The sequence below is a fragment of the Callorhinus ursinus genome, unplaced genomic scaffold (genome assembly GCF_003265705.2).
Source record: "Callorhinus ursinus isolate GAN/ISIS: 27379988/994484 unplaced genomic scaffold, GSC_fseal_2.0 scaffold51, whole genome shotgun sequence".
Taxonomy (NCBI): domain Eukaryota; kingdom Metazoa; phylum Chordata; class Mammalia; order Carnivora; family Otariidae; genus Callorhinus; species Callorhinus ursinus.
Window position 1 is genome coordinate 9,999,301 of NW_027397113.1, and position 14,325 is coordinate 10,013,625.

The following is a 14,325-nucleotide window of genomic DNA, read 5'->3' on the forward strand; positions in this document are numbered from 1 at the left end:
GGACTTAAAATCGCTTTGAACCCTTCCTGAGATTGAAGCTGATCTGCCATTGCTCCTTCCGGGCCATTCAACTGTGAAGGTCCTGCACGTGTTTGTTATCTATCTGCTTACACTCCTTCTAGTTCCCCAAATGGCACTTTAACAGGGAAAATTATAAGTGTGTATATATATATATTTGTTCTCTTGTGACCAAAAACATCTGCTCAGTGGGGAGAATAAGAGACACCTAGAATCATAGGCAAAGGGCAGACATTAACTCCTATTTCTATTATGAATGATGAGCTTTCCTAAACCCTTCTGCCTTTCCCCCTGCCCTCCTACTATAACCATATTGGAATATTTGGTCAAAATCATTTTTTACTGTTTTCAGTATTATTCCAAAACTTTGCATAATTTCCTATTCTTTATCAGCTTATTTTTGAAAATGTAATTTTATCCTCCAATACCTACTGAGTGTTGTATACATCGCCTGTCAGCCCTCTTTTTCCCATTGCTAACCCTGGAGAATGAGGTAGCACAGATTTTTCCTGGATCACCTGTCTGCCCTTGTTCCAGTCTGAACTGGTTGCCCCTAAGCATGCCACACTGTTGTCATTGTAGGACTTCCCATTATCCTGTCTTATATTGGATTCTTTATTTCCTTGATCCCACTTTTTTCTCTTGCTTCGTGTACTCTTGCACATTGGAAATGTTAACCAGAAAAATAAAATGGCCAGTTATTTTACCAGCAAAATGAGTTCATTCAGGAATAGCAGAAGAATCACAATTTGGAACACGCAAAGTATGGCAAACTGTAGGTGAGTCCGAAAAACAAGGGGAGGTCAGCTTTTAATAGGTTTTAGAAGGAAACTGGGGAGGGTCGTTTTGAACAAAAGTTCATTGGAGAAGAACAAGGATTTGAGGTTGTGGCGATTTTTCACTGGCTGCAAGCTGTGGTTAGTGCGTTGTTGCAGGGGCTGGGAGAGATCTTTATTCTTTTTCTTACAAGCAGGAGATAAAATTCTTATGTGAAAACATCCTCCCTTAATAAACTAATCATCTTCCTTCTTCCCGCGGGCAATGCAGGCTGCGGGGAGTGGTATGTGGGCAAGAGCGCCCCCTTTCGGGCTCCCTAGCTCCATTTCTATTTTCTCGTGGTCCCAGTAGAACACAATCTCCAGTTACATGCTGAGAAAGGGTATCTGGAAGATAAGAGTTTTTGAGGTTTTGCTGGCCTGATATTTCCTTTTTTACACCCCCGTACTTGATTGAAGTCTAGAGAAGTATAGTGTTTGAATGGAAAATATTCTTTTACTCAGAATCATTCACTCCATTTTCTTCTAGCATCTAGAGTTCATTTTGGCAATTCCAATGTGATTTTACAATTATTTACAAAATTACAAATATTTGTATGTGTCATGTAGTTTTTCTCTGGAAAGTTTTATAATTTCTCTTAATCCATAAAGGTAAAAATACATGATTTTTAGATTTAATGTAAATTTTATGCATTAATGCTACTGGATATTCAGTAGCATTTTCAAACTAGAGACCCACCCATGTACTCTGTTCTAAAAAAAAAATGCTACCATTCAAAGTTCCTTTCAGCTGGTCCAAGAATTAAATTGACACGAGACAGATTAACAGGAGAAAATCAAATTTAATTTCATATGTACGAGAGTTCCACATATATGAGAGGTGCAAAGACAAAAAGGTAAAATGAGGTATATAAGCCATCTTGAGCCAAGGAATGGGATAAGGACCTGGGGCTTCAAAGAGGGGGAAGGAAAATCACAGGGCAATAAGAAGGGTAGATGTTTAGTAATTAGATATTTGCCCTGCCATACAGATGGGTCACTCACATAAAATTTATCTTTGGTGGAATGCCTGGGTGGCTCAGTCAGTTGAACATCTGACTCTTGATTTCAGCTCCGGTCCTGATCTCAGGGTCATGAGATCGAGCCCTGTGTCGGGCTTCACACTCAGCGGGGAGTCTGCTTGAGATTCTCTCTCTAGGGGCGCCTGGGTGGCTCAATCAGTTAAGTGGCTGCCTTTGGCTCAGGTCATAATCCCAGAGTCCTGAGATCGAGCCCCATGTCGGGCTCCTTCCTCAGCGGGGAGCCTGCTTCTCCCTCTCCCTCTGCTTGCCCCTCCACCTGCTTGTGCTCTCCCTCTCTCTATCTCTATCAAATAAATAAATAAAATCTTAAAATAAAAAGATATTCTCCTCTCTCCATCTCTTTCTGCCCCTTCCCCTGCTCGCGCATGCTCTCTCTCTCTCAGATAGATAAATCTTTAAAAAATAATTTTATCTCTGTCAATAACCCTTATTCTGGGAAAGATCTCCAATTTAGATCCCTCTAGGTAGTTAAGGGAGAGACAAAAGTTTCTCTTGAGCCCACAGGGTCTTGATTGCCTTCAGCTCAAAACAGTCTACAAGCTAAAGAGGCACATCTTGGGGAGACTTTGTTCCGAACCCCTTCACAGACACCACCTTAACTAAGTAATCATGGTTAATTACATTAATGATGCCATGTTGATATGAATATACTGGGTGTCCTTACATGATGTGATGAGAACGGTACTTCAACTGTATGAAAGTCTTCCCCCAAAACCATAAATCTAGTTGAATCAGGGCATAATATCAGACTGACCCACACTGAGAAGACATTCTACAAAATACCAGAACAGTGTTTTCAAAAATGTCAAAGTTATGAAAAACAAGGGTAGTCTGAGAAAGTGTCTCAGATGAGAAGAGACTAAGGATATATATTGATCTTTTAAAAAGAAAGAAATTTGCCCCCATTTGTAGGTGTAAATATAATAAAAGATGAGCAAGATCCTGAAAGGAAAAATCCCATAATTAAAGAGAATAACTGAAAACCGTAAGACATTAATGTAAGAAATTGAAGATGACACAAATAAATAGAAATATATTCCATGCTCATGGATTGGAAAAATTGATACTGTTAAATGTCCATACTACCAAAAAGTAATTATGTTGTACAACTAAAACAATGTGGTATTTTCACAACAACAAAGTCTCTGAAATAGGAGGCTCTGGGTAGATGCATGCATGTATGTCAACGTCAGTATGGCAAATAAGGAGATATTCAACCGAAAATTTCTAGAATTATTAGCTTTCCAAAAGGAGGATGATGGTGATGATGATGATGATGTTACTCTCTATAGAAAAAGTAAATTACAGATGTATTAAAGATCATAATATAAAAAGAAAATCTCCATGGACTTGAGGTAAGGAAGGGTTTCTTGCACAAAACACAAAATGCATAAATCATGATGAAAAGTGAGTAAATATAACTACAACAACAATTTGGGGTGGAAGCAAAACAAGAGGTAACAAAAACACCAAAATAAAACAAAACACAATCAGAATGGGAGAATATATTTGCAACAAATGTTTAACAATAAAAACAAAATGTGTTCATGAAACTTTAATTCCAGATACAGGTTAAATTTCAGGTGTGGCTAGGTTAGGGTTTGATTTCTATTTTCTGAAATTCTCTTACATTGCCTTCAGGTTAGTTTTTTGCCATGGCCACTAATAGCTACTAGTTCTAGCTGTAGCTTAATTCACAAATATGATGAAAGGGAAGGTTGTATTTTACATTTGTAAAAACCCTCCAACTTAATGTTGATGGTTCCACAACTGAATCAAGCCCTGGTCCAGGGACATTTCATGGGCTGATACAATCAAGAATGGAAGTGTTCTGATGGGTTCAGATTTCCCGTGGTGAGCCCTGCAGCCCAGGGTGAGGTTAACCCTACCAAAATCTTGAGTTTACCATCAAGCTGGGGACAGCTAGAATGGCTGCCAGAAAGACAATCACAATGTCCACTATAGGATGTCAATATGTTTTGATCAAAATTTGTTAGCAGATTATCTGTGCGAAAATACAAAGAAATTACTTATTTAATTATAACATCTTAGAGGAGAAAAGTAGAAAGAATTAAAAATGATAATACAAATGTTACTCTAAATAACTTTTTTCTTCTGCTGACGTCTATATGTACCCATCATTTGCTTTGTGTACTGTATCCGACTCCTAATCAACCTCTTCTCCACTAACTCCTTCCCATACACTCTACATTGCAACTAAAAGGATATCTCTAAATTTCAAGTAAGTGCATGCCCTGTCCATATTTATCCAGTGGTGTGCTGTAAATATTCAACTGGCCTTCCAGAGTTGGAAGATGGGGGTGGGAATGTGATTTGCGGCTTACCAATCTCTGAGGTATAAATACTACCACCACAGCCAACTTCAATCCACCAAAAATATATGAACTTGTGATCCCTGAAAATTTTTTTAAAGATTTTATTTATTTATTTGAGAGAGAGAAAGAGAGAGCACAAGAGGGGGGAGGGTCAGCGGGAGAAGCAGACTCCCCGCCGAGCAGGGAGCCCGATGCGGGACTCGATCCCGGGACTCCAGGATCATGACCTGAGCCGAAGGCAGTTGCTCAACCAACTGAGCCACCCAGGCGCCCTGATCCCTGAAAATTTTAAAACAGCTCTCACAAGTCTACATAAGCCAGCTCAACACCACTACAGACAATTTTCAATTGCTTCTAAAGACTCAAAGAGCTGCTCTGTCTTATGGAAACCTGTGATGTGTGTACTTTTTCCCTCTCCAAAGTTTTATCTTGCCATCTGCCCCTCACACAGCATAGATACACTAAACTCTCTTGTTAGTTCCCTAAAGATCCCCAATTCTCCCCAGGTTAAAGACTTTTGCGTGTATCCCCCTTCATCATGCCAATTCTAGTCATCTTTAAGACCTCAGTTTAGAAGAAAGGTTTTCTAAAAAAAAAAAGTGTTATCTCCTCTAACCTAAGATTGAAACTCTTCCTATATCTTCCCAGATTCCTATACTCTTCCTATCAATGCCCTTATTACTCCATGTTGTAATTACATATTTCCATGGGTCTATATATCCCACTATGAGCAACTTGAGAGCAGAAACTATCCATCATTCTCTATTGTATCCTAAACTTGTAGCACAGAACATGCACATAGTAGACGCTCCCTAGATATTGTTGAATGGATTAAAAAGCAGATAAAAATATATATATATGTATTTATTTATGTGTATGTGTGTGTGTGTGCTCTGAAGAAGAGAGGCAACTAGTTGAGAAGAGGGTGAAAGAATTTTTGCACATATGGTAAACAAGGAGCTAAGAGTAGCCCATGGGTATGAACTTACGGACATTATGAATGACTCATCTTAGTATCAAGAGAAGGGAATTCATTTATAAATGTGAAACATAAGCACTTCAGCAGTAGATAAATCAGGAACCAGATATATCAGAAGGAGCTTTAACATCAAACTGCCACCTTGAAAAGATAGCCATTAATATCACTGGGGGATAGGAGGAGCCACAACAGAAGTGAGGGTTTCTGCCATCTTCCCTGCACATCTGACCACCATCCCACCTCGGCGTTAACAGCAGCAGCGGCAGCACCAATAACAGCATTATTTAGTACTTGTGGGTCTATTTCGCCTTTGCCATACTTTGTTCAACCCTCATAACAACTGACACGGTCGTTGATTTTTTTTAAGATTTTTTGTATGTATGTATGCAGGTATGGATGTATGTATTTAGAGGGAAACACAAGAGGTGGGAGGGGCAAAGGGAGAGGGAGAGAGAGAATCTCAAGCGGACTCTGAACTAAGCATGGAGCCCGATGTGGGGCTTGATCTCAGGACCCTGAGATCTTGACCTGAGCTGAAATCAAGAGTAGGTTACTTAACTGAGTGAGCCACCCAGGTGCCTGGAGGTCACTGATATTATCACACCTATTTCATAGATGAGGGAAAACAGGTCAGGGAGATTAAGTAACTTGCTCAAGTTCACATGGGTAATAAGTGATAGTATCAAAATTTAAAGCCAGATCTGTGAGATTCCAAAGCCTTATTTTTTACTTCTCTGTTTTATAGTTTCTCACCATCCTTTGAAGAACAAATGTTGATATTGCTCTCAAAGTCCCCAGTCTACACCATCATTTCTGTATCAGGGCATGTTGGAATCTCAGAAGCTGACTGAAATAAAATCTCTGAGGCTTGACCCTCCCACATCAAATGTAGTAAAAATATATTTTGATGATAATGATGGATTTTTGAGTTTTTACAATGCTGATGTCAGCTGAAGTCAGGAAGTGTTTTTCTGCAGTGGAAAAAAAAATCTGACTCATTTTCTTTTTCAGTGGATGGTTGGGAGTTAGGTTTAGAGAGAATACATAAAACAGGAATTCTTCTACTTGGCTTCTTTAAACCTTATAAAGCAGTGGAGTAGGTGGGTAAGAAGAAAGAGCACTGATTCTGGGAACAACTTTGGAGTGGTGATCACAGAAGTTATGAAACCAAGAATGTCTAAAGAAGTATTTTTCCTTCCATATCCAAACATACTAATGGAGTTTATAATTAGGACAGAAAAAACTGAGTCAAATATTCAAGTTTCTCATGATTGGTACCCTAAGAGAGTAGGATTACATTTTGCAGGCTCCCATCCTCCTGAGTTCTTGGATGAAGCTCTGACTCACTGGAGATTTAAGCTTGAATTTCCTTGCTCTCAGACTTATTTTCATCAGGAGGCATTCCTGCTTACACAGAATTGGAAGGAAAGGAAATCACCTGGAAAATAAAACATCAATGTCCAAGAATAGGATATCCCCTCCCTCTCCTTCCATCCCTTCCTTAATCATCATGATCATCACCAATAACATGTGATTGCTGATTATTACTGTGCTGAAGTTTTACGTACATGGTCCTCACAACAAACACCAGAAGAGAATGAAAATGTTTTCATCTTACAGTTGAGTTACCTAAAATCTGGAAAGAATTAATAATTTTTTCCTGGCTAGACAACTAGAAACTGACAAGTTACAAGGAAATAATTGAACTTAATTATATCTGTATAAAAATACATTAAATGTTATTATAATATTCATTATATTGTTGTAGTTGTATTATTATTGATATTTTAATTTATTATTATACTAATTATATTACTCTAACATTATACTATGGTGTTATACATGTATTGAATATTACATTAAATACACTGTTTCCTCATATTCCAGCCTTCATTCCATCCCTCACATTCATACCATCTCCAACTCCAGGAACCCCACAAATCATTACTGCATAAATGTGTCTTTCTAATTCTGGGACTCAGAGAGAACCTCAAGCCTTAGCAGACTATGTGAATTATTAGTTATGGAAAAAAACCCAACTTAATCAAATTACGTGAGCTTTCTATGCATCACATGGCTGAGACAGAGATGCTTATGCATAATTCCAGCAAGGTAAGGATCAGCATTAGGGACATCAGGCCCTAGGGGATATGATTCCTCATATCAAACCCAGTACAAACATTCAGAGGGAAAAAAATATCATCAGGAAACCAAATATAATGTCTCCCGCCCTTAAAACAGAACAAAGTGAACCATAGATTAGATTTAAGACATAGACACACACCAACACTCTATAAGAGACACTTTGTCACCCTAAAAACATGGAAATATTTTCCCTGGAGAGAGAGACACATTGCATTTCTTTATCAACCCACGTGAAGTAGTCATGGGTGAAGAAACCATAGAGGTAAAATGCTGATATTCTCACTAACATTTACTAATTTGAGTCATAGCAAACTAGGAAGATGAGTAGGAAGTTCAGGAAAATAGACAAAAATGACCCCTCCACCATTTCATTAATGGAACTTCATTAGAGGGTTTGTGCATTTACATCATTGCTAGAAACTAAACACTAAGCTGAAATATTAAACACAAAATTACTAGATTAGCGATTCTTCTATAATCACTGAGGCACCTTGAAGAAGCAAATACAAAATTGCTCCAGAGGGAAAATACTATGAAACCCACAGGAAAAAAAAAAAATCAGACCCATATAAATATAAACTTAGAAAATTAAAAATACAATTTAGAAAAAAATGAGGCACAAACTTCTATGCCAGCACACAGGAGGACTGGGAGTCAGTCAGTAAAAATAGGTCATCATGGAGAAAATAGGCAAATTTGAAGGAAAACCTTAATTCTAAGTGGACCTCAGAAGAGAGAGATTATCTCACACAAACAACAAAATCATTTGAAAAGGTTCTTAAGGAACTTCCCTTTAAAAATAAAATACCCCCCACAATTCAAAAGTGAGTCATGATTTGAAGATCCCAGACCACAGAGAACACTGTAAATCTTCCAAGTCAGTTTTATTAAGGAAGATGTGAAAGAATTTTTTTTTCAATTTAATCTCTCTGGAGAGTATAATAGTAGTAGTAATAAATATTAATAATATAACACAATGTGCACTGTTTTAACTGTTCATTAAATATTAACTTGTTTAATCCTTACACCAACTCTGTGAGACTGACACTATTATCATCCTCATTTGAAAGGTGAGCAAACTGAAGCACAGAAAGATTGTCTAACTTGACTTTCATTACGGAGCTAATGAGTGGCAAAGCCCAGATTCAAATCAAGGTCGCAGGATAGCTGATATATTATTCTTCCGAACATTTTAGATTGTTTGAAATATTTTCTAATTAAACACAACTTTTGAAAACATACGTTTGAAAAGATGCCCACGAAAATGCCTAAGTCCTGTGACTGTGAAGACTCACAACTCTTGAAAGACTGCTTATTAACTGCCAAATTTACTGAGAGGAAAACAAACCCAACTAGATCCAGAGCAGTGCTGGCAATACTCATTCCAAAAGTGATTTGCACCTAAAAAAAGAATAGGAATTTTCAGTTAATACAGGAAGCACATCCTTCTTTCCTTTGCTGGTGATTCATTTAAATAAATATCGATTTAAGGTTGTTTACACACCCAGCATCATCCTAGATGCTGGGCACACATCAATGAACAAACAAAGTCCACACTCTCATGGAGCTTACATTCTAGCAGCAAAGACAAAGAAAACAATTGAGCCTACAAATAGGTAAATTACATAGTATTTTTAAAAGTGGTTAAGTATTGCAGGCTAATGGAGTGGAGTGAGGAGGACCTGGACATCCAGCGAGGAATGGAGATGGTGGTATTAATGGGAATGTTGCCCAGGAAGAGGCAGTGAGGAGCCGAGCGGGATACACAAGAGGGTAACTGGAGGAGAGTCCTTGCAGGCAAGGAAACAGCTCAGAGCCCTCCGGCCAGAGTGCTGCAGGCATGTTTCGGGGAAGCAAGAGCACAAGGTGGATGGTTAGAGGGGAGTGGCCAAAGTCAACAATATGAGGAACTGAAGATGGAGAAAAAGAGGAGAGCTGGATCACACCGGGCCCTGCAGGTCTCGAAAAGAACTTTGGTTCTTACTCTGAGGAAAACATAGGGCCACTGGATGACTTTGAGCAAAGGGGCAACACGATTAGATGAACATATCAAAGGGAACAATGGTGTCTCAAGCGGCACTGGTTTAGAGAGGGCCGAGGGTAGAAGCAAGGAGCCCAATTAAGAAAGATGGTGGTGGACTGGATGAGAAACAGCCAAACTTGGGTTGAGCTTGAACATAGGGCCAATAGGATTTGCTGACAAATTGGATTCAAGATTGTCAAAGAATGAAAAATCGGGGGTCATTCCCAGGTTTTTGGCCTGGGAATCTGGAAGGAGGGAGTTCTCATCAGTGGACATGGAGAGGACAGTGGAGGGGGAAGATTCGAGGAAGATTAGGAGTAGAATTTTGGGGCTTTTAGAACTCTAAGTGGAAGCCATGAGATCCGCCAGACTGTTGCCCAGGAGGGAGATCGAGGCTGGAAGTATTTTTTCACAGTTGTAGGCATACAGATGTCACTTGAAGCCATGAGCATGGAGGAGGTCACAAAAGGAATGAGTAGGGCAGGTGACAAAGGATTGACCTCTGGGGCACCCCAGCCTTCGAAGGTCAGAGAGAAGCAAAAGAACTAGGAAAGGACATTGAGAAGGAGACACTGAAAAGACAGGAGGAAAACCAGCTAATCAAAGTGTTCGAGAGGCCAAGTGAAGAAATTACTGAAGGAGGAGTGGCCAACTCTGTGCTAAATGCTGCTCATGAGTCAAGTTAGATAAGAACTGGGAGTCGATCTTTGTGTTGTCAGCCTAGAAGTCTTCAGTAATCTTAAGCAGAATGATTATGGAGATGGGATAGGGAAGAAAATAAACCCTTATTGGAATGGGTTTAGTTGAAACTGGGTAGATCTGACCTGGAGACAGTACAGATAATCCATTTAAAGAGTTTAGCTACAGAAGGAAAAGCAAATTGTGCACATAGCTATCAGGAGACAATAAGGTCAAAATATTTTTTTTCTGTTTAGAGCAGTAACTGGATGCTTATAGGCTGATTAAAAAGATCTAGGAGAAAGACATTTGGAGTGGTGCATTTGGGTGGGAAAAAAAAAACAGAAAGGACTCTAGTATTCAAGTTTAGGGACACTGGCTTTGAAGAAAATCATAGCGAGGTCACCTGCTGTAAGAGGTTAGAATGAAAAGAGAAATGGTACAGATCTGGTCCACGAAGTGGATATTAGAGTGGGGGTCTGAACGTTCTTCTCTAATGATTTGAGTTTCTCAGAATAGGAAGCAAGGTCATCAATAGAGAATAAAGGTGAGAGAAAAGGGATTGGTGTTCGAGGTGGCCATCCAGGGAGGGGGCAGAGTGAATGAGCTAGGCAAGTTGCGTGGCTGCGCAGATGATTCAGATAGAACACAGAACAAGGGCGTAGTAAAGTGTTTAATGAATCACTAAAGGAATAGAACTTTGGTCTTAGGTGATCTTAAAATTTATTTATTTAGCTTTGTTATTTGATTATCACCTACCTGATGGTTTACTTTTTAAAAAGGTGACTAGTAGGAAGTGTTTGTTAATTAGGCAGGACTTGTTTTTGGCCAAGTTTCACGACACAAAAAAAAATCAAGAAGCCTTTTTCTGAGCTTCAGATTCATCAAATATTCAAGGTAACCATCCCAATAATCATTCGAATCTCTATGGTTTTCTGATAATTGACCATCTGAATGCCTTAAGAAAAGAGAATTTTCTTATGCATTACATGAAACTCGGTGTCTCAGTTGGATTCACCAGCCTCTATTCTCCTGCTATTAACGAATAACTCATTTCTAGTCCTATGATCAAAGGAAGACAAGAAGAACTGCCACTTACCAACACTCTTGTGGGGTTTCTCCCAGCTGCAACAGATAAGGATCCTGAAACCATGAACTGTTTGAACACAGGAAATGAAACAGATAAGAAAATACTAAGTCTCAACTATTTTTTCTTTGTACTCCTTCAATTAGTAGCTATCTAGCAATGGTTGCACAAAGTTTCTTTTTTAAATTCACATTCTACCACGTGGAATTATACTCGATGTCATTCATCATGTTATAGCAATAAAATTTTAAATTAGTTAAAATTTTGAGCAAATATATAATATTTTCATTATGTTTTATGTCTAGCTTTTTATAGGTTGAGTGTACATACTTTAAAAATATAATAAATACATATATTTAATGTAACATAATTATCTTTATGCTTCAATTTTTAGTAAATGTAAATAATATTTATTGTTTTTAAGATTTTATTTATTTATTTGACAGAGAGGGACACAGCGAGACAGGGAACACAAGCAGGGGGAGAGGGAGAGGGAGAAGCAGGCTTCCTGCGGAGTAGGGAGCCTGATGCGGGGCTCGATCCCAGGACCCTGGGATTATGACCTGAGCTGAAGGCAGATGCTTAACGACTGAGCCACCCAGGCGCCCCAATAATATTTACTCATATACACATGCATATGTAACATTATTCTCATGTTCTTACCCAGGCTTCAGATAAGGGTCTGATTTATTGGATTAGATGTTCTAAAAGAACTTCTGCAAATCTGTCTATACTGATATATCCACTAATTTTTAAATGATTATTTTTGATAAGCTATTGTTTTCATGACTCTAATTTGACATACTGAATTCTCTACAAGTTCATGGTTTTCTTAAAACTTCATTCTGTTTTATACCCCATAAATCTTACAATTTACCAAGCCACTCCTAGGGTTTGAAGACAAAGTTGCCAAAATCGTGGAAAGCAAAAGCTTGCTACATAAATTCAATTCTTGAATTGTTTGAACATGAAGGAACAGGTTTTGAATTCCACTTCAAATAACAAAGTGGTTATCACAAGAAACTCCAGGCTCGCTAGAGCTTCATGGCCAAGAGCCTGCGCTCTGTGTCCTGATGCAGTCTTCAGCTTGTATTCATCCTATAACCTGAGGCAGTGTCATGCCCCTCTTTGCCTGTGTTTCTTTTTCTGTAAAATAGAGATGTGCATATCCCCATGTTAATGTCACTGACCTTATTGCTATATGGTGATAAAATAAAATAATACATGGCAAGGTCCTAGATATGGGCCCAGCATACACAAAGCCCTCATATTATTCATAATAGCTAAGGTTTTCATATATTTTTTTCCTTTTAATTTCATAGTGACCCAAAGATAAGGTCCTCATATTATCTCTACTATCCTAGGAAACTGAAGGGTAAGAGCTTAAATATCTTTTCTAAAGTCACACGGTTTAATAACGATTAGTAAGAGGAAGATTGTTGTATATATAGCAGGGCATGCATACAGAAGGAAGGGGAGGGAGACTACGGTACAGTTGCATGTAAGACCAGATAGCAAAGGCTTTGTTCCATGTCATGGATCTTAGACTTTGCTCCATCGGTTATACAGAGCCAGAGAAAAGCTTCCGGCAATGGGAATTCAACGGTCAGATTTGAATCTTAGTCTTGAGGATGCCTTAAAAGAGTGAGCTCTGGTTCCCTGACCACTTTTTTTCACAAACTGACCTCAGCTTTCTGAGAAAAGAATACTCTTTTCCAATTGAATAACTGAAACCCTTCATGGTTCTCTTTTCTACAACATGGAAATTTCCCATTTAGATAGTCAGGATTCACGATGCAGAGAAAATGTGTATTCCCAGTTTTCTAGAAAAAAATCCAGATTCTAACTAGGTCATCTAAACGGTCATATTAACTACCTAAACATTTCAGATATGTTAAATCTAAATTACATGTGTTAGACTATATCCAGAAACTGAATATAATCTTTTGTCAAAATATGAGATCTGTTTTGGGTCAAGAAATTTTGGCCAGATGAGCCATTTTGTTTTAAAGGACAGCTGAAGGTCAATGATTTTGAAAAAAAATCAAAGCTTGAATAAATCAGAGCCCAAGATTTACTATAAGTTTCTTTCTTCTTCATTTGCCAATTACATGTTCCGTTTACTATTTTCAACTAAACTTTCCCATCTTTGCTATGTCATGGTAGCATCTTTGTTTGAGACCAAACACATATAAATTCTCAAAAGTTCTAACACCAGAATCTACAAACAAAACAAGTCCTGCCTAATTAACAAACACTTCCTACTAGTCACCTTTTTAAAAAGTAAACCATCAGGTAGGTGATAATCAAATAACAAAGCTAAATAAATAAATTTTAAGATCACCTAAGACCAAAGCTTATTTTATTGATTACATTTTGACCCAGATAGGGGAAATCAGTCTTCTGATTTCCAGACTGTAATCAGCAGGCAAATCTCTTATGTCCCAAAGCAGGCTCCTCTTGGCTACACAATACAATTCATCAATACTCAGTTTTCATTTGATTTTCTTAGTATCCATAAACATAATACCTGGGTTTAATACATGAATGCATTAACTCAGTGTTTGGGACTTAAGTTGTACTCAGCAAATACGACTTCTCTTAATCAGAAAGGCACTTAGTTTGTTTGTTTGTTTGTTTTTTACTGTTTTTTATTATGTTAATCACCATACATTACATCATTAGTTTTTGATGTAGTGATCCATGATTCATTGTTTGGTCATAACACCCAGTGCTCCATGCAATACGTGCCCTCTTTAATACCCATCAGTGGGCTAACCCATCCCCCCACCCCCCTCCCCTCTAGAACCCTCAGTTTGTTTTTCAGAGTCCATCGTCTCTCATGGTTCGTCTCCCCCTCCGATTTCCCTCCCTTCATTCTTCCCCTCCTGCTATCTTCTTCTATTTATTTTTTTAACATATATTGTATTACTTGTTTCAGAGGTACAGATCTGTGATTCAACAGTCTTGCACTATTCACAGGCACTTTGTTTTTAAAATATGTGTAAAGAATTACAAATCAAAACCATAGCAGGCAATCTTCAAATCACCTAAGAACGACACTATAGTAATCAAACACACTTCTAGCAGTCTTCTAGCAGTGGTATTTAAGCAGTGAACTCTGGTCAGGGGGAGTATGAATACTCACAAATATAGGACCCCACAGTGGATAGGCTTGTAGAAGATAAAGAAAAACTGACT

At 38.3% G+C, this 14,325-nt stretch overlaps 1 protein-coding gene across 1 annotated transcript; it reads right to left on the reverse strand.

Moving 5' to 3' along the window:
* Window positions 1-7,260: 7,260 nt before the first annotated feature.
* On the reverse strand, window positions 7,261-11,189 carry MS4A3 (membrane spanning 4-domains A3). The gene is made up of 3 exons (XM_025878760.2): window positions 11,137-11,189; window positions 8,579-8,737; window positions 7,261-7,332 (listed from the first exon to the last, which is right to left on the reverse strand). Exons 2-3 carry the CDS (start codon window positions 8,717-8,719, stop codon window positions 7,261-7,263), a joined length of 213 nt encoding a protein of 70 aa, XP_025734545.2. The 5' UTR covers window positions 8,720-8,737; window positions 11,137-11,189.
* Window positions 11,190-14,325: the final 3,136 nt, after the last annotated feature.